General features: G+C 40.6%; 1 protein-coding gene across 2 annotated transcripts in view; it reads right to left on the bottom strand.

The window, feature by feature from the left end:
* Positions 1-22,248, bottom strand: part of GRIA3 (glutamate ionotropic receptor AMPA type subunit 3) — a gene marked incomplete at its 3' end in the record, with an annotated part of 282,972 nt that overhangs the window by 16,380 nt on the left and 244,344 nt on the right. Inside the window, exons 13-14 of one of the 2 annotated variants that reach the window (XM_082865212.1) lie at positions 1,418-1,665; positions 743-857 (exon numbers count right to left, since the gene is read on the bottom strand). In XM_082865212.1, coding sequence (XP_082721338.1) covers positions 743-857; positions 1,418-1,665 — 363 coding nt within the window. The remainder of the gene's footprint in view (positions 1-742; positions 858-1,417; positions 1,666-22,248) is intronic. The other variant, XM_082865213.1, reaches the window with a different exon arrangement.

Raw genomic sequence — 22,248 nt, 5'->3', positions numbered from 1 at the left:
TTTTCTCACAACGGTAGCCTGGATAACCATTACACCTACCTGAACTAAGAACACAGCTAAGGAGAAGCCACATCAGGGATGCACACACATAGAGTATCAGTTAGGTGACGCGCTTGTTTAAATATACAAAATATCTTTGTAAAGTCTATATATGTGGTGACTTATTGAAGAAAGACCCCATTTAACTTGAAACTGAGCTTGTTCTTTGGCTTTCAAGTTGAGTGGGGCCAGCTTAAATAGGCCATCACATATAGAGAGCAACGTCTCATCACTCATACACATGATGGAAGAAGCCAGCCAGCCACTGTAAGCAACCATCATACCATCATGCCTTAGGGGAAAAAAGGCTGTAACCTGACTTTTCAGTAGATGGATTTGATTTCTCACACCACTCTTCCGAGGCAGGTGGGGACAGTCTTAAGGAAAGCCTCGGGCTCTTGAAAGCCTAGGGCGTTGAAACCTACACCACGGCCTTCATAAGGCAAGCGGTCTGGTGTGTGAGGGGAGGGAAGGGGTGTGGATGGGAAGCCTCTGTCTGGGAGTTTAAGAAGGGACCCAAGTTAGATCAAAACTGCGGGCGGTGCCCTGGAGCCTTTCTAGGTCCCAAAGCTGCCGGGCAGGGGAATAACCTGGTCATTCCACTTTATGTGTGAGTCTTGTGCTCTCTCCTCAATAATAAGATAACAGTCTTGCCGATTACTCGTCACTAAGGGTACCCGGTTGTGGTGACATTGAGGCTGACCTTGGAGTCACCGCCCCCGCTGCCGCACTCTCCTTTGTCGTACCACCATTTGTTTTTCAATTTGTCCAAGAGGCCTTGCTCATTCAGTTTTAATACTGCCAGGTTAACAGCATTTCTTGAAACGATAAAACATAACTTGTAAGAAAATGCACAAATGCTTAGGAAATCGTTAACGTATAAAAAGGAGCACAAGAGGACAAATTGGCTAAATTTCACAGAACGTGGAGCTATAAAAATGTCTGTACAGCAAATACAGGGTTAAATATTGGAAGGTGGCATGGAGGATAACATTTGCTCAAAACTGAAGTGTGCGGGATGGGGAGATTGTCTTTGATAAAGAAAGTAACAAGAACACCACATCCATGCAATTAACATTCGTCACATATGGTACCATAACTTGGCTTTTACCATTTAAATTGAAAAAGCCGTTGAACTGTAAAATTAAACAGCAACAAACAGTCAGAGAGGACAACACAGAGAGAGAACATTAAAAAAAATGGATGCATTAAATAGATGAGACCATAATTTACCGTCTTATTTAACTCCATGGAATATTGTAGATTTTAAACTTTTAAAAGTTACCTCAAAATCCACAAGAAAGAAAATGACAACAAAATGCATCAGGGTAGGTGGAATACTATAACAACACGGATATTGTTATATTATTCCACCCACCTTAATGCTGAGCCTTTAGGGGTTGCCACACCATAGCCTTTGGAATCCAGATTTCCACCAACTTTCATCGTATCACACGGTTTTCTCTGCTCAATGTACTCATTCATGGTTGACTCCAGCAGGAAGGCGAACTTTCCCTTGGACTTCCGCACTCGGGCCACTCCGTCTGCTGTTGTTTTGGTAAACACAGATGGCTCTGCTGATTTCATGTAAGACCACATTTTCTCATAGACAGCAATCTTGGATCTCTGCAACAGAGATGAGAATTCTTAGAGCTACCAGATATTAAAACTGGAAGAGGCCTCAGTGCAGTGATTTTCAAATAGTTTTGATTGCCACCCACAGTAAGAAAAGCACGTTACACTGCAACCCAGTAAGTACATTCATACGTATGTAAGCATGGTTCCAAAATAGGTTTCTCAAAACCACAGTCATCTTTGCTGTGTGTGATGCTCTCTGATATCTTCTATTCTATTTGAATTCACTTAGAAAAATGCCAGTCAGGACCCACTACATTGATTTTATGGCTCCAATAATGGGTTTCAACACTTTGAAAAACACTTTCTTAGTTCAATCTTTCTCTCAATTCAGAAATCACTCCTACACTATCCTGCTATGTGATTACCCTTTACTGCCTGAAAAAGAAAAAAAAAAAACACAAAAAACGGCTATTGGAAGGGAGTATACAACCATTTTAGTTAGCCTACTCCAGTATGGGGCATTAAATATTCTAAGAAAGTACTTCCTTATTCTGACCTGAAATTTGTTTCTCTATGACTCCTACCCTTTACTACTATCCACTAGAGCTATGCAAAGTAATTCTGTTCCTTCTTCTACACGGTGGTCCTTCAGATATTGCAAGGTTGTTGTTATGCCGCCTCTTCATCTCTTCATCAGGTTAAACTCCACTGATGTCTAATACTATTCCCGGAAGCCTCATAGAACCCCATGGGTCTTTCTCCCATGGGGTTCTAGCTAGCAGTGTCTCTCTTAAACTGCAGTGTCTAGAAATAAGCATGGCATCCCTGTTATACGACAAGGACAGAATGAAAAAAACTGCTTCCCGTCATTGGAGCATTATTTTCTATCACTACTGCTTGAGCTTTCATTAACATATTTAGTCTTTCATCCATCCTTTCAACAAATACTTATTGAGCACCTGCTATATACAAACCACTCTGCTGGGGTGTGTGAAGAATATGTGAGTCCTTCCCTCAATTCAGATTGAGGTCAAACCCTCCAAACTGTTAGTTTTTTGTACCATGCCAAGTTTCCCTCATCCTTAGATTTTTGAATTTAATTCCATTAAATTTCAATTCAATTCAGGTGGTCCTTAGAACATGTACTAAATACTTACAGGTCTATGTTAGGCATTTTGGATAATATAAAGGAAGCATGGTCTCAGTGACCCCATGACTTACAATCGAGTTGGGAGCTAGATCCTTAGGAATGAAAACCCTAGAGAAAAATTAAAAAGGATCTTTGACCAGAAGTGAGATAGCCTGGTAGAAACTATAAGCACATGCCATGTTTTCAAGCATCCTTTTATGGCGTTTTCTGGCCTCTACCTCAGCTTTTTGGATTGTTTATTTAGCTTCTCTTCTCTGGACTTTGGCCAGCTGCATTGTGTCTTTCTTGAGGCTTGCTTGGACCTGCTCAAATAATTCCAGAATTATTTGCACTCCCAGAACTATCACCATGGAAATTAAGCATTGTGTTTATGGCAGTCAGATCCTCAATGAGTCACTGAAATTATTCACTGAGTTGAAATATGCTTGATTTGCATAAAGAACAGGAAGAAAAGCCAATATGGCTGAAGCCGAATGAACAAAAGGGAGAAAGGTAGGCAAAGAGCTGAGAAGAATAATCAGAGGTCAGATCTTGTAGGGCCCTGTAGGTCATGGTAAAAAGTTTGGATTTGTTTTACATGTGATGGGAAACCATTGGAGGACTTGAGGAGGAGTGTGAGAAGATCAGATTTAAAAATTTAAAGCATTACTCTAGCTGCTGTATGGAGACTAGACTATGAGGTGGGCCAGAGTGGAAGCGAGGAGATTGGTTAGGAGGCTATCCTAATGATCCAGGGAAGAGATGGTTGTGACTTGGACTAGGCTGGGAGCAATGGAGGTAGAGGGAAGAGGTTGGATTCAGGATATGGTTTGGGGAGACAGCAAACAAGCCTTGCTGATGGACATCTTCACCTGATGGACCTAGAGACACTTTCAGATTAAACATTTCCAAACCAAACTTACTGTCTTCCTTGTACAGCCTGGTTCTCCTTCTAAATTCATCAGCAAACTACCTAACATCCAAGCTAGAAAGTTTGGTTTTTATTCTTTCTTCAGCCTCTCATTATGCCATGTTTATTCTAACATAGAAATGCCTGTAGGGTCTGTCCTTTTGTCTTCTTTTCATTCTCATTACCGTTGTCCTGGGGCAGGCTCTCCTGTTTTTGGTCTAGACTGCATTGCCTCCTAACTGGTCTCCCAGCCTCACCTCTCTCTTCAATTTATCCTCCAGTGTTCCTTTCAAATGTAAATCTCATCAGGTTACTTCATTCTTTAAAATTCTCCGATAGTTCCCTAATAGCTACAGGCCAAAATCCAAACTCTTACGTATGATATTCAAGAGTCTTTATGATCTTGACTACTCTCCTAGGAGCCAGTCACAATGGACCACTCACTGTTCACTGAAATATGCCACACATTTGCATATCTTCTACCTCTGGTTATGCTTTTGCTTCTGCCTGAATTATCCCTATTCACCCTACAAGATCCAGAGTGAATATCATGTCTTCTGTGAAATCTTTCTTGACTCACCTCTGTCCCCACAGAAGTGCTTCCTCAGCTAGTCTCCCAAAGTACTTTGTTCGTACGTTTGCTATAGAGCTTTTACTAAATTGCATTAAGGTGAGTTGGCTATGGGTCTGTCTTCTCCATGTTTCTGGGTGATTTTGAGGACGAGTCCATGCCTGATTCATTTTGGTAGCCCTCTTGGAATCCAGCATAATGCCTGATGTATGGTAGGTACTCAAGATATATTTAATAACTGACCTTAGGCCCGATCAGGGTGACAACAAGATTCTTGGTCAAAGATATCAGAAGGTTGGTGAAAATGGCTACCAGCACTAATTTTATAGCACTGTAGAATTCTAGAGCTGAAGTTACTCTAAAGATCATTGGATCTTTCTTTTTTGTAAATAGGTTCATTAGAAAACAAACTTATGATACCAACAGGGAAAGGGGGGGCGAGGATAAATTGGGAGATTGGGATTGACATATACACACTACTCTATATAAAATAGATAGCTAATAAGAACCTGCTGTATAGCACAGGGAACTCTACTCAATACTCTGTAATGGCCTATATGGGAAAAGAATCTTAAAAAAAAGAATGTATGTATGTATATGTATAATTTTTTTAACATCTTTATTGGAATATAATTGCTTTACAATTATATGTATAATTGAATCATTTTGCTGTACACCTGAAACTAACAACATTGTAAATCAACTATATTCCAATAAAAGTTAATTTAAAAAAAAAGATCATTGGATCTTTCTCAGCTAAACCACTCAGGATATATGTTTTATAATCCGTGGTTTGTTTGGTTTTTTGCCACTTAGCCTGCCTTTGATGTCCACCCTAATAACTTTCCTCCTAATAAGATTGAAACGAAATCTCATCCATTGAAATTTATGCTCATTTCACATCACGTTATCCTCATCTGACACATGAAACAATTTCTAAGCATCATAATGAAATATTCTCAATGACTTTATTTTATTTCAGTAGGAATTTCCTAGACAATTGCTCAAAGAATTTTTCAAAGGAGTAAATAATTCCGATGCACAGAAAGATACAAAAAATTATGTTAAGAACACCTGTGTACCTGCCACGAAACTTAAGAAATAAAATATTATGAAGTTAGTTGAAGTGTGTCTATGTATCCTCCCTAATTGCATACCCCTCCTCTGGGCCAAAAGTAATCTCTATACTGAATTTGGTCTTTATCATTCCCTTGCATCTCTTTATACTTTTTCTCCTTTGTAATGGCTGCATAGCATTTTAATCTACGAATATATCATACCTTATTTACCCAATCCCCTACTGAAGGACTCTTAGGCCAGTTCCAAGTTTTTGCTATTATAGACAACACTGTGGTGGGTGTGTACCTTTGTTCACTTACAAAGAGGCATTTTGTGTTCTTCATCTTGGCCCAATCAAATCTAAGTGAAAGGGAGAGGGAGTTAGAACAATTTGTCTCTTACACAATTTGCAAATAGGCCATTGCTTCCAAAGGTAAATTTACAAGGCAAGGGCAAAGGGGTCCATGAAGTTTGATCTGAGTGTAGTATAGTTTGGACTCATTTACTTCATCATTTACTTGAGTTCTTTGATTGCTGATACAGGTTAAAAGGTTTATTCCTTAGGTAATGATGCATTTCTAGGAGAATAAATGGCAGTACTTGAAGCGGGTACTTTAAATGTGTGTGGTGTACATGCAACAGATATTAATGAATGCAGTAAATGAAAAGTTAGTTAGTGGCAGAAATGATTGGGTCCTGGTTGATGACTGATTTCTGAGGGACGTTAGAAAGGGGAAAAAGAAATGGCTCATCAGTGAGAAAAATTAAGCTGAAATGTTTACCTTCCTAACTAGTGTTTAAGTGACAGTATAACATTGAGAAAAAAATATCGCTAGCATTTTGGTTTTTTTTGCAGTCTGTCTTATTTTGGCTGAAATATTGAAGGCAATAAAAGGTATTGGATCTTAGCTCAATCATCTGGAAGAAATTTTAAAATTTATGGGCAGGATGTGTAACAGCAAATTCATTTTTCTCTAACCCACCACGATTCATTTATTTCATCCCACAGAGCACCATTTTGTACCTAAGAAGGAGTAGACAATGGTTATGTAGAGAGGCCATAAGAAATTCTCTTAGAACTGCTAGATAATTAGCAAATGAAATCCAGAAAGAGAAATACACGAATGGGGGAGGAACAGATTAACCCCAAACGGTAGCTAAAGTAGCACACTAGCATTCATGGATTCTACAGTCACTGTTCTGACGATCTGTGATAGACCATGAAGGTCAATGATATGGAGAAGTTTGCTTTTTTGTTGAGGTGAGAATTTGAATCTTGGGCTCTGTGAGGCTGGTGTGTGGAAGCAAGTGATTAGTGAGGACGCTCAGCCCACCACTCAGCCCTTGGCTTTCTTTGCAATGGTGTTTGTTGCTCCTTGTCACTGTGCATAAAAGTGTTCCTCTGTAGACCCAGGTCAGTACAAGTATGGTGCAGTAGTTGAGAGTATGGAGTCACACTGCTTGTGTTATAATCCCATTTGCCTAGTGTATAAATGATCTGGCCCCTATGTGTCTCAATTTCCTCATCCATAAAATGGGATGATTTTTTAAAAAAGTGTCCACTTCAAAGGTTTATTGAAATTACATGAGTTAACACAAGCATCTCACTTAGAACAGTGCCTGACACACAGGAAGTGCTGAAAAACAATACATATATTTATAGTACAGAAGGCGTAATTTGTTTTAGTGGCAGAATTTAATAGCACTATAAATTACTTCAGTCCCATATTTACAGGAACATTACTTCATTTTATAAAGGAAATTATATGTGCAAGTATTATTCACGTATCTGGATCTTCAGACACATTCCTGGTGAATGTGCATGGTCTGCCGTCAGCGAAAATCATTATCATGTGATTTGGATTTAAAAATTTTTGTTGGCGGAGGAAAAATGGGTAGAATGGCAAATTTCCTTTTTTTTAACATCTTTATAGGAGTGTAATTGCGTTACAATGGTGTGTTAGTTTCTGCTGTATAACAAAGTGAATCAGCTATATGTATACATATATCCCCATAACCCCTCCCTCTTGCGTCTCTCTCCCTCCCACCCTCCCTATCCCACGCCTCTAGGTGGCCACAAAGCACCGAGCTGATCTCCCTGTGCTATGCGGCTGCTTCCCACTAGCTATCTAGCAAATTTCCTTTTAAATTTATGTTTTGTGGTTTAGTTGAGGTTCATACATTAAAATCCTCATTAGCCAGAACACCGCTACTGGGAAGACCTGGTGAATGAAATTTTCTGCTTCCCTCAGAGTTAAATTAGAACATTCACTTGGTCAATAGAACATCCAGTTGGAGTCAGTAGAGTAACAGACTTTTAGGGACAGAAGGGACCTTAAAAACCATCTGGTTCAGCCTTTCCCCCAGTGTTGCAATGGCTTCTCTGCTCAGATGCCTCTAGCGGTCAGGCACTCCCTAGCTCACAAGAGGCTCAGGAAGTAGCTTACTCCATGATGGGACAGTTCAAGTTGATAGAAAGTTCTTTTTGTTGGGCTGACATCTCTCATGAGAGCCTCTCTCCCCTCCAGTCCTCCTTCTGCCTTTTGCTTGAATTGGGCAATCTCTCGGCTTCCATTTCTCCACTGCATGTAGCACTGATTTTACTGCCTTGTAATGGTCACCCCCAGTGGACTCTGAGCTTCTTCAGAGTAAGGATTACGTCTTTTTTTGTCTCTGTATTCCCCCTGTCGAGCATAATGCCTGGCATGCAGGGAACTCTCACTACGTATCTGTGGAACGAATGAATGTTAAAATTGTGGTTCCACCCACTGGTCCTAATTCTGCCCTCTGAAGTGATACTGAATAACTACGCCCTCTCTTCCACATGATGTACAGCATGAAGACTATCACCACCGTGTCACCTTTTAATTGTCTCTTATATAAGCTAAATATTTTAACGGGCTTCACTTGTTACTTGTATGACGTGAATTCCAGTCATCCCCTTCCCCTTCTGGTCACCATCTCCCAGATATGTATATTTTTTAATTTTTCAAAGTCCCTCCTAAAACGTGGCCCCCAGAATTGACCACAATATCCTTGATATAGTGGTACTAGCACAAATGACAATGAGACCATTTCTTCCCACGATCTGGACATGAGCACAATTTTTCACTCTGACAGGATTCAATAGGCATATTTAGATATGTTGATAGTTGAGAATTAACTGCATTCACAAAAGAGACCAATAAATTGAAAGCATAATTGTCCACAGAGGCATAATCTGCTAATTCACTTTATGGTATTAATTCACTGTCAGCTTGCAGGCAAAGTATTACATAATTTGTGAAGATAGTATTGGTGCTTGTGACATCTCTATGCCTCAAATGTGTCAAATGTGTTCTGAGTGAATAATTTGAGAGGGCAGAATGAAAGAAAGGTAAGGGGAAGATGGTTTTAGTTACTTTGTACTCCATTGTTCCTCAAAGGGGAATGGTCTAGCTTTATGTATTTATTAACTTTTCTTGGCCACTGTTGCCATCATGCCTACATTGTCCATTTGCATCACTGTATGTGTAAGACTAGCCTTGTACAGACATGTCAAAAAGAGGCTAGATTGAGCTTCTAAATCCTCTCCCTTAACCATTGATATGTCCACCACTTAGGCTATCATTCCTTTAGCTATGTTTTGCTTTTTGCTGAAATGCAAGTTCTCCTGCAAGGGGATCACACTTTTGGTTGTTTTCCATCATTTATTCCTCAGTGCATATGTTTCCAATCCTTTTCTGTGAGCAGGGGAGGGGAGGGGGAGGGCATCTTGTACCTGGTAAGGTAAATGGGGAAGAGGTGGTACTGCCCAGGTGGGGAAGTGACAAATGAAGTGCATCAGAAACAGTAAAAGTTAATTCAGTCTTGCTTGATAACAGCCCTAGTAGTACATTTTTATAGATTTTCATTCTCAAAATAAAGAGAAAAAAATAATTTGTTGACTTCTTTTAAAAAGTGGGGCTTTCATGTGGGTTAAGGGCAAGACATCCTGGTCTCCAATCTCACATTTCAGGGAGGTATTAATAGAAATATCATGCCCCTTGAAGTTATGCTAAAGTATAGGCAGCATTTCAAACAGAATTTATATGGATATGGTCCAGCCCTAGCATATGATTTACAACCACTACCTAACCCACCTGGGAACAGTGTACTGTTTGCGAGCACAGACTCTGGAGTCTGCGTGAGTGAGTTCCCAGCTCCTTCACCTACTAGCTGTATGGCCTTGGGCAAGTTACTTAATTTCTCTGTTTCTGCACTTTGAAAATTGGATAAAAATATAATCTATTTCATGGAGTTGTCATGAGTATTACATGAGTTAACACATGTAAAACCCCTAAAACAGAGCCTAGAACAAAGTATGAGCTCAATTAAATGTTAATTATTATTGTTTTGCCGACTTAATGGTGGCTTTATCAAAACCCATAAAGCAGGGTTTCTCAATTGGGTAGCACTACTGATATCTGGAGCACTGTTGTTGATCATGATCATCGTTGGTTGTAGGGGTGTCTTGTGCATTGCAGGATGTTTAACAGCATCACTAGCATCTATCCGCTAGATTCCAGTAACGCCTCCTCTTCTCAGGTCGTGACAATAAAAAGAAAATGTCTCCAGATATTGCCAAATGCCTCCTGGGAGGCAAAATCATTGCTGATTGAGAGCCACAGGGGTAGAGGATACCGCGTCCCTTCCTCTATTCCCTCAGAATAGAGCAATAGGACCTTAGAACCGCTTTCCCCAAGAGTTTGTTGACTCTGGCTTTCAAAGTCACAGAGCCACTGATGCTACTCTCAACCCATTGGACTATTCTTAGCCTGACCTGACCAGAGAAGCAGAAGACAAATCAGAATAATAATCTGACTTTGCATGCCAGGGAGGGACACTAGGAAGGTGACCGGAAACTGATCTGGGTTTTCACCTGCACCTTTGGAAAGGAGACATCTGCAATAGTATTCCTTGAGGTAGAAGGAAACCTGTCCCTGGACTTTAGAGCACAGCATGAAAACGTCAGGCAAAGGCACTTGGGATGTGTACTTGACGTTCGCGAGCAAAACTCAAATGTCTAGGCAAAAGGTGACCTCGCCTGCACTGAAGTTATCTAAAAGCCCAGCCCCCAAAATAACTCAGCCAGGATCATAGCACACCAAGAGAAAAACAAAGAACAGAAACCAGTATTCCATTCCCTTCCTCCCTCTACTTTCACTAAAACACAGTCACAGCGCAGCCACTGATTGTCTGAGGCAAAAGGAAACTGACAAGCAGTCTGAATGTTTAGAAAGGTGTGAACTGACGTGAAGGAAATAAGGACAATGAAATTGGGGCTTCAGTCATGCTTTAGAAATGAAATCATTTCCTGTGTGCCTTGCTCCAAGTCAACATGGAAACCATTTCCTTTGCTTCAGGGAAAAAATGTGTAAAATTCAATGATTCCTTTTCGCAAATGTGCCTCATCAGAGCTACTGATTTCTTTAAAACGCGTGTCAGATGCATTTGGCAAGCCAGATGTGCTCTTCCTCTTCTGCCCCAAATTGCTCTGATCCCTTCACGTGGTGAAGTGTGGACACCAGGGGCCTGTAGCAGTGTTACAGTGTGTGACAAGAATGTTCACTTATTCCAGTGCCTCAGTGGGAAGAGATTGCAGTTAATTTACAATTTGCCCCGACTTTAAACAAAACAAAACTTGAAGAAATAAACGTTTTTAAAGGTGAGTTGTTCACTTTCACCAGAAAGGATATGGTCAGTGTTAGAGCTGAAGAGGCTGGGCTTGTAGTGGAAAAAGTGTGTCTGTAGCCTTGAATTCAGCAGACTTGGTTGGGGTCTCAGCTTTGTTCCTCAATAACTGTGTGACCTGGGCAAGTTATTGAGCCAGTGGCAATCTCTGAATTTCTATATAGGAGGCCCTTCAGGGTGGCATTCTTGTTGGGATCTATCTGTAAACTATGTTTGCATAGCAAGCACAGTTTTTCCCAGACTTGTTTGTTTGGTGACTTTGGGGTGGATTGGTGGAAAATAGCAGGTAGGTTAAAAGCCCTCTGTGGCCCCTCTTGACATCACCAATATGTGCAATACAAACTAGAATCTGCAGACAGAGACCCAAAGCCACCTTTTTTTCATTTGTACCACCTAGTAATGCCACCTGAACCTTTATTAAAAGCAGAAATTTCAGAGGGGGCTAAGTAATTCGGAAGAGAAAGCAGATTATAGTTTATAATGATGTTCTCTTAATTAAAGGTATGATCTAGAGAAGAAATTGACCAAATTGTTAAGCAATAAATAGTCCACAGTAAAGTTAGAGAAGGCAAAAATGAGTGAGGGGAAGGCATTTTTGTTGGACACTCTCGCCATTTTCCCCTTTCTTAGTGTCCTGTTCATAGGGCTGGTCTTCTCCAGCCTCTAGAAGGCACCTTATATGATACCAGGAAACCCGCTCTCCTTTTCGGGACGTGAATCCCCTATTCAAACAAAAATTATCCCTTGCTCAAGGGTAACAGAAGCCCTTATAACATCAGTGAACACCTCCATGAGGACCAAGACTACTGATACCAGAAAAGGGGTACAGGATGGATAAGGAAGAAAGACAGTGAAATCAGGGGAGACAGAGGCTGAGAATCCTGAGAATCCATGACTCCCAAGCGATGGATTGGCTCTAGGGCTGCCATCACTATCGAGCACTACAGGGCCATTTCCCTCAGCTTGCTGGAGTTCTGTCTGTCAATGAAACTTCATCTTCAGCAATCCGGAGCCTATAACCCTTGACCAATTGGACTTCACTTTCCAACTGTGTTTTTGTTTTCTATCAGTAAGATATTAAAAAGAGAAGTTCAATACTCTTATTATTCTTGAATCAATTAATTGTATTGCAGAGGGCAAACCTGACAATGCAGAGCCTAGAAAATGCGAAGAACAAATTCTCTTCTATTAAGGAGAAAAAGCTATCCTGGAATTGCAATTTTTTGAGTTTCCGCCGTGGCTGTTTTTTCCAGATCCTTAGAACAAGAACTATTTTCGTACTAAGGGAAAAAAAGCAACAGAAAAGGGCTTCCCTGATGGTGCGGTGGTTGGGAGTCCGCCTGCCAATGCAAGGGACACGGGTTCGAGCCCTGGTCTGGGAGGATCCCACATGCCGCGGGGCAACTAAGCCCGTGCGCCACAACTGCTGAGCCTGCGCTCTAGAGCCCGCGAGCCACAACTACTGAGCCCACGTGCCACAACTACTGAAGCCCGTGCACCTAGAGCCCGTGCTCTGCAACAAGAGAAGCCACCGCAATGAGAAGCCCGTGCACCGCAATGACGAGTAGCCCACACTCACCGCTAGAGAAAGCCTGCATGCAACAAAGACCCAACACAGCCAAAAATAAATAAATTAAATAAATTAATTAAAAAAAAAGCAACGGAAAAAAAGAAGCAATTTTGCTCAGGGATATCAAGAAGAGCCCAAATTTTCCACTTAGTATTTTTTTGGAAGAGTTAGTTTCCCAAAAGGTGAGCTGGAACTAATCTGAAGAGTTCTGTTCTCTATCTGTAGGTAATACATACCTGGGAAGCTACTGATCACTGCTTCAGTGATTCTGATTTAATTGCGTGATGTGGGGCCTACATTGAAGAAAACTTCCTAGGTGATTCTAACATTCAACTTGGGTTTAGAACAATCAACAAAGATTCTACAACAGCAACAACTGACTGCCAGTTATTTGCAATGGATACTGACAGTGAGAAGGCTACCATTTATAAGCACTTACATGTACAGGAACAGTGCTTCACACTTTACATACATTATTGAGAATCCTCAAAATGACCTTGTGAAACAAATATTATCCCCATTTTATTGACGAGGTAACTGATGCTTATAGAAGTTAATTTGCTGGTTCCAGATGATACAGCTGGTAAAATTTCTAGCCCTGACCTCTTTAAACTCCAGGCTCATTTATCCAACTGTCTACCTGACATCCCCACTTGGATATCTCATAGGCATCTCCAACTTAGCGTGGCCAAAATGCAGCTCTTGATTCTTCCCCACCCCCGCTTGCTACTCCTCCAGGGTTCTCTATCAGAGAAAACGGCGCTACTATCCAATTCTTCCAGTTTTGCAGGCCAAAATCTTTGCAGTCATCCTTGACTTTTCTCTTTGGTCGCACATTTCACAGCCTGTCAGTGCAATCTTCAAAATATATTCAAAATCCAACCTCTTCTTACCACCTTCATCTTAGTCCAAGCCAGTCACTTTTCACTTGAAGTCGTGCACTCATTTCTTAAGTGGTCTCCCTGCTCCTCAACTTTCACCCTCACCTAGCAGTCTGCAGCATCCTTTTGCACATTAATCGGATCATGTCACTCCTCTGCTCAAAGCCCTCAGAATGACTTCCTATCAAACATAGAATAAAATCCAAAGTCCTTACCAGGCTTTAGAAACCCATGACAACGGGCTCTGGGTTGTCTTTGCTGCTGTCATCTCTTTCCACTGTTTCCCTCTCTCACTTCACTCCTGCCACATGGGCCTTTAGCGTCAAACCTACCAAGCACATCCCCATGTCAGGACCTTTGCTCATGCTGTAACATCTTGAGTGCATTTCTCCCCACCCCTACTCCACCTCGTATTTGTGTAGCTGGCTCCCTCACTTCATTCAGGTGTCGGGTCCAATGTCACTTCAGCAGAGAGGTCTTCTTCCATCAGCTGAGATGAAATAGCACTCCCAACAATTTGTCTTCTTACCTACTTTTTTTTTTTTCATTTTACTTAACACCAACTGAAACATGTTATTTACATATTTATAGTTTTTGGTCTCATCCACTGCAATGAGTGCAAGGACTTTGTTTCGTTTGAGCGCTTTGAGCAAGGGCTGTCACATAGAATATACTCAATAAATATTAACTGGATGAATAAATTATCTGAAAATATTAACTGGAGTAGCTGAGATTTAAACCCAGATCATTTGACACCAAAGTCTATATTCTTAATTACATTGTCATCATTGGTCTCCCTCCCACCCCGTTTCACACCTCAGAGAAGTAAAGTGGCAATTCCAAGGTTGCAGAGATGCGAAGTGGCAGAATTAGTACTCAACTCTAGGTATGTTGGCTTCCAAAGCCTATGCCTTTTCTACTATTCCATACTGCCTTCCAGTGGAGAAATTGCTAGGATGACATGAACCAAAGTGCCCGTGAATTGATTGAGGTTTACTTCTTTGACCTGTCATTTTGACATGATTTTCTATAGCCTTAATCTTCTTTGGCTCAACTTTGAAGCCTGTGCAATATGCTATGAGGTAAAAGGCAACTATATAATACTCCACTAGCCTGTCACAAGGCCCTAAATCCTACCACTAGAGATCATGCCTTATTTGACTTAGACAAATTACTTAAATTTCTCTAAGACTCTAATAATTATCTCTGAAATGGGGATAGAATATTAAATGAGATGATTTATCTAAAGCACTCATCACAGTTCCTGGCATGTAGTAAATCCTCAATAAATCAGATTATGCTATCATGGCGAATGGAAGGGTCACACAGCACATCACCACCATATTTACATGACTTGGTTTGTTAGAGAATTTGTGCCAAAGGACTACTGGAGGGAAGGAGAATCAAGATAGTTCTTGGGGAGGGCAGGCAAGATGAGGTGTTACCCTGATAAGTCAGGGGGCAGATGAGGGCATGGGCACATGTAGATGGGCAGAAGGATGGTGCCAGGTTATGTGATGTCAGTGGGACTGAGGCACAGACTAGAATCAAAGCTAATTCACTAGGTGTTTAGCAGAGAATACCTTTTAAGGCCAAATGGGGCTACTAAAATGCTCAATTTCAATATAATCACATTTCACCCTCCCCTGCGGCTCTCAATATTTGAACTGTTGGGTTTAAGATGTAAGTCTTTTCCTTCTTGATACGTAAGGAGTCTTCCGGTAAGTATTATTTCTAAAGGCGCTATGCCGAGTAAAAAACGTGGCTGGCTGGGGTTTTGTCTGGCAAACACACTGACTGTGAAAGCTGCAGGAAACTGGATTCTCTGGCACTTGCGTGTCCTGGCACAAGCTCTGTGGTATAGAAACTCAAGCTATAGAACCTTCTGGTAAGTGCAGCATGTGGAGGTGACTTCACAAAGTGATTAGGCTTCACTAACCTTCACCACTGGGGACCAAGGCAATGGTTCCCATATGCAAAATGGCAGATAAAACTACTAATTTACTGTTACCTAATTTAGAGAAGTAGTCAGATAGCCACTTAATTTGATATGCACACTCAAACACAAATCAACATACTTTACACCCGTATTCTTCATGCTCAGTCCTTGATCCCAACCTGTCTTTATTCTGCTTTGGTCAAGCATGAGGGCTGTGGAGAAGCCACCCAGGCACCACTTGTTCTGCAAGAGGCTTGCTTGTCTATAGTGACTTGTTTTCTTTAGGTGCACAGAGCAGTGGTTAAGAGCATAGGTTCTGAAGTTATAAAGACCTGGCTTTGGTTCTTATTACCGGTGCGACTTTGGGCAAATAATTTAACCTCATTGAGTCTCAGTTTCCTCATCTGGAAAATGAGGATGGTAATAGGACCCACCTCATAGTGTTCTTGCAATGATGAAATGAGAGATTGCTTATAATGAATTGAGCATAGCTCTTGACAACATAGTAAGCACTGAGTTACTTAGTTAAGAAAGTTAAGTGAGAAACTTAGTAAAGTTTCTCCCACATTCAATAGTTGTATCAGGCACTGTGGAAGGCTGCTGTAGGGGATGAAGATATTGGAAGACATGGTCCTTATGCTCAAGAAGCAAAGGGAACTAACAGTCAGAAGCCCTGTCCAATAGCACGTTCTGAAATATTCTATGTGTCATCCTATATGGTAGCTTCTAGCCACACATGTCTGTTGAACACTTGGAATATGGATAGTGTCACCAAGCAACAGAATTCTAAATTTAATTTTAATTACTTTAAATAGTCACATGTGGGTGCTAGGCACCATATTGTATAGTGCAGGTCTACAGCTTAAGTAAAGGAGAAGGCAGAGAGGTACCAAAAGGCAGCTCAGGGGCACCAAGAACTATTTTGCCTGCTTCACCATATTTTTCTTATTTTCCCTGATGATTGAAGTGATGGCTGCATGAAATGGAAGTCCTGCCTGCATCAGTTGGAGGGGTTGGCTATAGCCTAGGTCAAGGGGCAGGGGAGGAGGGGGAATAACTCCTGCCTTATTCAGGGCTAAACTGTAACTCTGGGATAGTTTACCCAGCCCGTGTTTATGGAAGGCCTCTCTAGAAAAAAGGTAAGCTGTATTATTCACGTGGGCAAAAATCCCTTGGGTGTACGTAGGAACTGTTTCCTTTAAATTTATCCTATTTGTGCAAAATTGAAAATAAATGAACTCCTGGGTCCAGGTACACCATGAAAGAATATTCTTTTTATTGCTGTCTGAGAACCATACTTTTCTTTAAAAGAGAAGATCATTATCCAAGGAAATATGTGTGCAAAAAAAAATAGAGTATGCTCCCTAAATTGCCACCCAGCCTGATTTTTCTCTTTCTGGCTCTGTGAGTTGCTACATTAAGTTGTTTGGACTCCCACTCTCTGATTCCCCTTTCCAAGGGAAGAATTACAAACAGCAGTGGGCAGGCAAGTGACAACATTCACAATTTCCCCTGGTTTTTGAAAAATAGTACTTCCCTGTGTCAGCTCTGATAGATGGGTAGAAAGATGGAATATAATCAAAACGGAAAGAGCTAGAATCTCCAGAGATGCTTTCCTCTAAAAATTCCAAATAACTTTGTCAAGTACTCACTCCAAATGCCTCTGCCTAGCATTTTCAAACTGTGTTATAGTAACATTAAGGTCACAGATATAAATTTGCCTTTTCTGAGTCACCAAAGGAAGGATGGGACCAGCATTTGGTACAGAGTTAAGACTGGGGGAATTAGGTTGAAAGTTACAGTCATTCAGCTTGGTCCCTGTCATACAGTGACCAGGGGCTTGAACCGAGGTACACCAAAAGCCCTACACTGAAACCAGTGCTGCCAAACTGCTTATTTGTAAATCAAAGTCCATTAGAAATTAAAAAAAAAAAGGAAACAGAATCATGAGCTGCAGCATGCAGTTTTTTAAAAAATCATCTGTAAAACTAGGTTGTTTTATTTTCAGGCCTGTGTATTTACTGCGACTATTGAACAGAAACAAAACCAAAATAAGAAGACTCTCTAAAGTAAACTTAATCTGACAATTATTTCAATTGACTTGAATTTCTGATAGACTTGAACTTCTATTCAGTAAAGGTCAATAGTCAAATTGCAGAAGGAAGCCGTGTTGAATCCTAAAGGATTTAGAAGAGTAAAGGGAAATGGAAAGCCTAGTTTGCATTTCCAAATTTCATATATTTTCTAGAACCCGTGAAATCTGTGGCCGGTGGGATAATTTATTAGCAATTGTTAGTTTGAAATGCATTTCTCTTAAGTTCCTGGGACCTTATTACCAAAGAAATACAGTAACTTAAAACCAGCCTTCTGTATCTCAAGCAAGACTGTTATTATCTGTTGCTATTTCAGAGAAGTCAATAGGCCAATAATACTTTTAAAAAATTATGTATTTCCTTAAAAATGAAAACACTAATTCAAAAAGATACACGCACCCCAAATCTTCATAGCAGCACTATTTACAATATCCAAGACATGGAAGCAACCCAACTGTCCATCAACAGATGAATGGATAAAGAAGATGTAGTATATATTACATATACAATGGAGTACTACTCAGCCATAAAAAAGAATGGAATAATGCCATTTGCAGCAACACAGATGAACCTAGAGATTGTCATACTAAGTGAAGTAAGTCAGAACGAGAAAGACAAATACCATATGCTATCACTTATATGTGGAATCTAAAAACTAATACAAATGAATGTATATATAAAACAGAAACAGACTCACAGGTATAGAGAACAAACTAGTGTTTACCAGTGGGGAGAGGGAAGGGGGGATGGGCAAGATGGGGGCATGGGATTAAGAGGAATAAACTATGTATAAAGTAGATAAGCAACAAGGATATATTGTACGGCACAGGGAAACATAGCTACTATCTTGTAATAACTTTTAATGGAGTATAATCTGTAAAAATACTGAATCACTACGTTGTACACCTGGGACTAACATAATATTCTAAACCAACTATACTTCAATTTAAAAGAGAAGAAAAAATATTTTCAGTTAGAAAGAAGTTATGCATGTTCCTTTAAGACTCTCCAGCTTGCCTTCTATTCCAACTCTGATCAGCCAATGGCAGACCTTTGTCAGTTGGACTGCTTACTACCCAGTACCTCCCGGACCTCCATCCTCAACAGGGTGCTACAAAGAGCAGTTAACGCAACACATTAAGAATGCTTAGGCAGATCCTTATGTTTTTTCAGAGCTCTTAAGGATAATCTGTGGCTAAGAGTTATCTGGTTTTCTTCTTCATAATTAAATGGCTTGTTTCTATTAACCCAAGATTTTAAAAGCCATTTGCAAATTTTAATTTCCATCAGAAGGACTTTTCTGTCACAGTCCTACATGTAAAGACAAGGCAATATTTAATTAAGAGCCCTCCTAGACAGTCATCTCTTTTTAAGGCCTGCTTTCTTTACCTTCTGCCTTGAAATTGCTTGTCGGTGTGGTAGACAAAGTAGATTTCCTCCCCCTTCTCCACCTGATGGCGATCTGCATTTCTACTGATTTCTATCCACGTCATTCATTATTCACTCACTGAAAAGTATGTTATTAATGAGAAGCAGGTAGGAGTCATGCTGTCCTCCCCAGGTTTAAATGAATCTTTAAGATGGTACAATCAAGTGGATATGCAAAATAGGCCATTAATGCAACATTAAGTTTACAAATTTAAACACAAAATCAGGGACTGCAGAACTTTTAAAGTTTCTCATCATTTCTGCACTGGCAACGTGGGACATACTGAATATATAGCACAGCGTTAGGAAGACATGGAGTCACATTATTGAAAAATGACTGATGTTTGTAAGGGAGACTCCAAGATTAGCTACCAGACTTCTGGAATGCTGTAAACCATACCTACATAGATTGGCTCAACCTCAATAAGTAAGTTTTCCAATGCCTTTGAACTTTCCTTCCCCAGGTTTGTGCCGCTTTGCCTACATTAAGAGCATGCCTTCCATCATGTAGGAGATAAATTCCTGGAAAAATCTGTGCCATAAATTAGATTCATTTTTGAAAAACAACTTTTATTTCTCTATCGATGCATGGGCTGTTTTATGTTTATTTCTGAAAGCCTGCCTCTTAGGTTTCTCTGACAAGTGGTTAGTGATCTGTAAACACCAAAAGGCACTAGGGAGATCTCTGTTTTCCAGGAAAGAATATGTTTCTGATGTGAGGAATTACTATTTATTGCTTTAATCAGTTGTGAATTTTCTGGTATATGGATTACTTAAGGTAGGGTCTAGCTGTGTTTTGAATCCAAAGGTTTTGGAATAAAAGGGAAGCCTTAAAAGATAACAAATGGTTTTAGCTAGTCCTTGTTAATCTCTGGACTGGCAGAAGGGCAAGCCCAGTAACTGCCTGGGAAGACAAAAAAGCCAGTCCAAAGCGGTTCAAGGTGGGAGGTCCTGATATAATGCATAAGATGCTGCATCCCATCAGTGCCACTGGAAGAGGTATCCATGGTAACAGCAAGGGTCCTAGTGGAACAGAGTGGAAAAAGATCAGACACTAGCCTCACCAAAACTGATCTGGTCTTCATAAAAGAGAGAAATTACTCTTCAGCAAGGCGGGGAGGCTAGGGTTCTCTTTTCTGTAGCAATCGGGATCCACATTTCTATTTGGGAGATGACGGCACCCCAGAGGAGGTTAGAAAGAAGGAATGGTTCCTCTTACGTATTTGTTAGCATTGCAAATATCTGTGCTGGGAAAACTCTACCTACCTTGTTAACAGTTCCCCACACCAGCTTAACCCTGTATGAGTCTTATCAGTGCCCACAGCTTGCACTTGATCAACTGCCTCTATAACCGATGCTGTGGATGAAGGCTGGGCAATCTGGCCTCGGGGCTGGAAAGCATTTCTCTCCTGCTTGGGAATTGGAACGTTCCCACTACCACCCTGGTGCATCACACTTCTGTTTACCTAATACCCATAGCACGTAAAAATGGCAATGGCATTGTAGAATTAACAAAAGGAGGGAGGGAGGAAAGATCACAGCCATCTCACTTCTTTCTTTAAGGGCTAAGGAGCCAGCGTTTCAGTCTGGTTATAAATGTTTACTATACCACTCTTTTCTAGAAAGATAAGCTCTCACTAACCTTCCTTGGTAGATATACTAAAAGGATGGGTCCAGCTCAAATTCCCTCACCAATCACCTCCACTTACTCTCAGGAGGCGTCACCCTGCCATCCGGGTACTTGGGGCTGGCCACTCAACGAGTTTCCTACGTGGGGGAGGTTGAACCCCCGGTCTCCCTAATGCCTCCGTAAGAAATGAATGCAATTACATTGGTTGCCCAATGTCCAGTCCCAGCATTAGGGAATAGGGAGTGGTACATGAGAAAAGTTCTTCTGGCTGAAGGGCAGGATTTTCCTGACCCATGGTTTGTCTTTTCCCTCTGTACCAATTTTAGAATACATTCCTCTTCCTGATAGCATTTATGTCCTCTTCATTTTGAGCCATTCCTGGTGGCCGGGTTCATGTCTACCCAGCTAAGTTGGTACCTTTGAGCCATGAGGCTCCCTGAAACCTCTGAAGAGTAGTAACACAGTACAGCTGCCTCATAATAAAAGGCATGGAAAAGGACCAAGAGGGAGGGAAGCGAGGGGTGATGTTATACTAGGAGAGAGCTTTGGCTAATGTCCAAGAGCTCAAAGCTCTCGTTGTAATTTCTCATTCTGCCCCTTCTCATTTTAAAAGGACATTTCTCTTGCCCATAGCTTCCAACTATATGTATATATATGTGTGTGTATATATATATATATATATATATATACACTTGAAATATAGTTGATTTACAGTGTTATGTTAGTTTCAGGTGTACAGCACAGTGATTCAATTATATATATATATATATAATATTCTTTACATATATAATAGTCTTTTTCAGATTCTTTTCCCTTATAGGTTATTACAAAACATTGAGTATAGTTCCCTGTGTTATACAGTAGGACCTTGTTGGTTATATATTTTATACATGGTAGTGTGTATATGTTAATCCCAAACTCCTAATTTATCCCTCCCCCCCTTTCCCCTTTTGTAACCATATGTTTTTCTATGTCTTTGGGTCTCTTTCTGTTTTGTAAATAAGTTCTTTTGTATTATTTCTTTAGATTCCACATATAAGTGATATAATATATGTCTTTCTCTGTCTGGCTGACTTCACTTAGTATGATATCTCTAGGTCCATCCATGTTGTTGCAAATGGCATTATTTCATTCTTTTTTATTGGCTAAGTAGTATTGTACTGTATGTCTGTATCACATCTTCCTTATCCATTCATCTGTAGATGGACATGTAGGTTGTTTCCATGTCTTGGCTATTGTAAATACCAGCCATATTTTAACACTTGAACTTCCCCATGTGAAGCCCACCTCTTCTGTATGTCTACCTAACTGTCCTCTAGACTGGGGAATTTTGAAGCTTGGGATTCCTGGAAGCCTCTGTAAAAACACTGAAACCGCAGTCCTGGCCACCTGAGACCCTGCAGGTCAAATGGGGGAAAGTTAGAAGAAGGGCTGGTAGGACAGCTTCTGTCACGTTGGCAGATTTCAAGCTCCTGAGCAATCTTTGCCTTCCGTCCTATTGTTTTCTTTCTCCTTATGAAATTTTCTGTGCCCCTGCTTCTTTCCAGGTTCTATTGCCTTTGTTTTTCCATGCTGACTAGCACCTAGGGATGTTCACCTAAATTCTTCCAGGTAGGGACATTTGAGGCAAGAGGTTCTCTGAAGCCTCTGTAAAAGCATTAATGCAGCAGCCCTGACCACCCAAGACCCAGCAAGTAAAAGAAGGAAAG

This window comes from Leucopleurus acutus (genome assembly GCF_964270905.1).
Source record: "Leucopleurus acutus genome assembly, chromosome: X".
NCBI lineage: Eukaryota > Metazoa > Chordata > Mammalia > Artiodactyla > Delphinidae > Leucopleurus > Leucopleurus acutus.
This window is presented reverse-complemented; position numbering and strand designations above follow the sequence as displayed.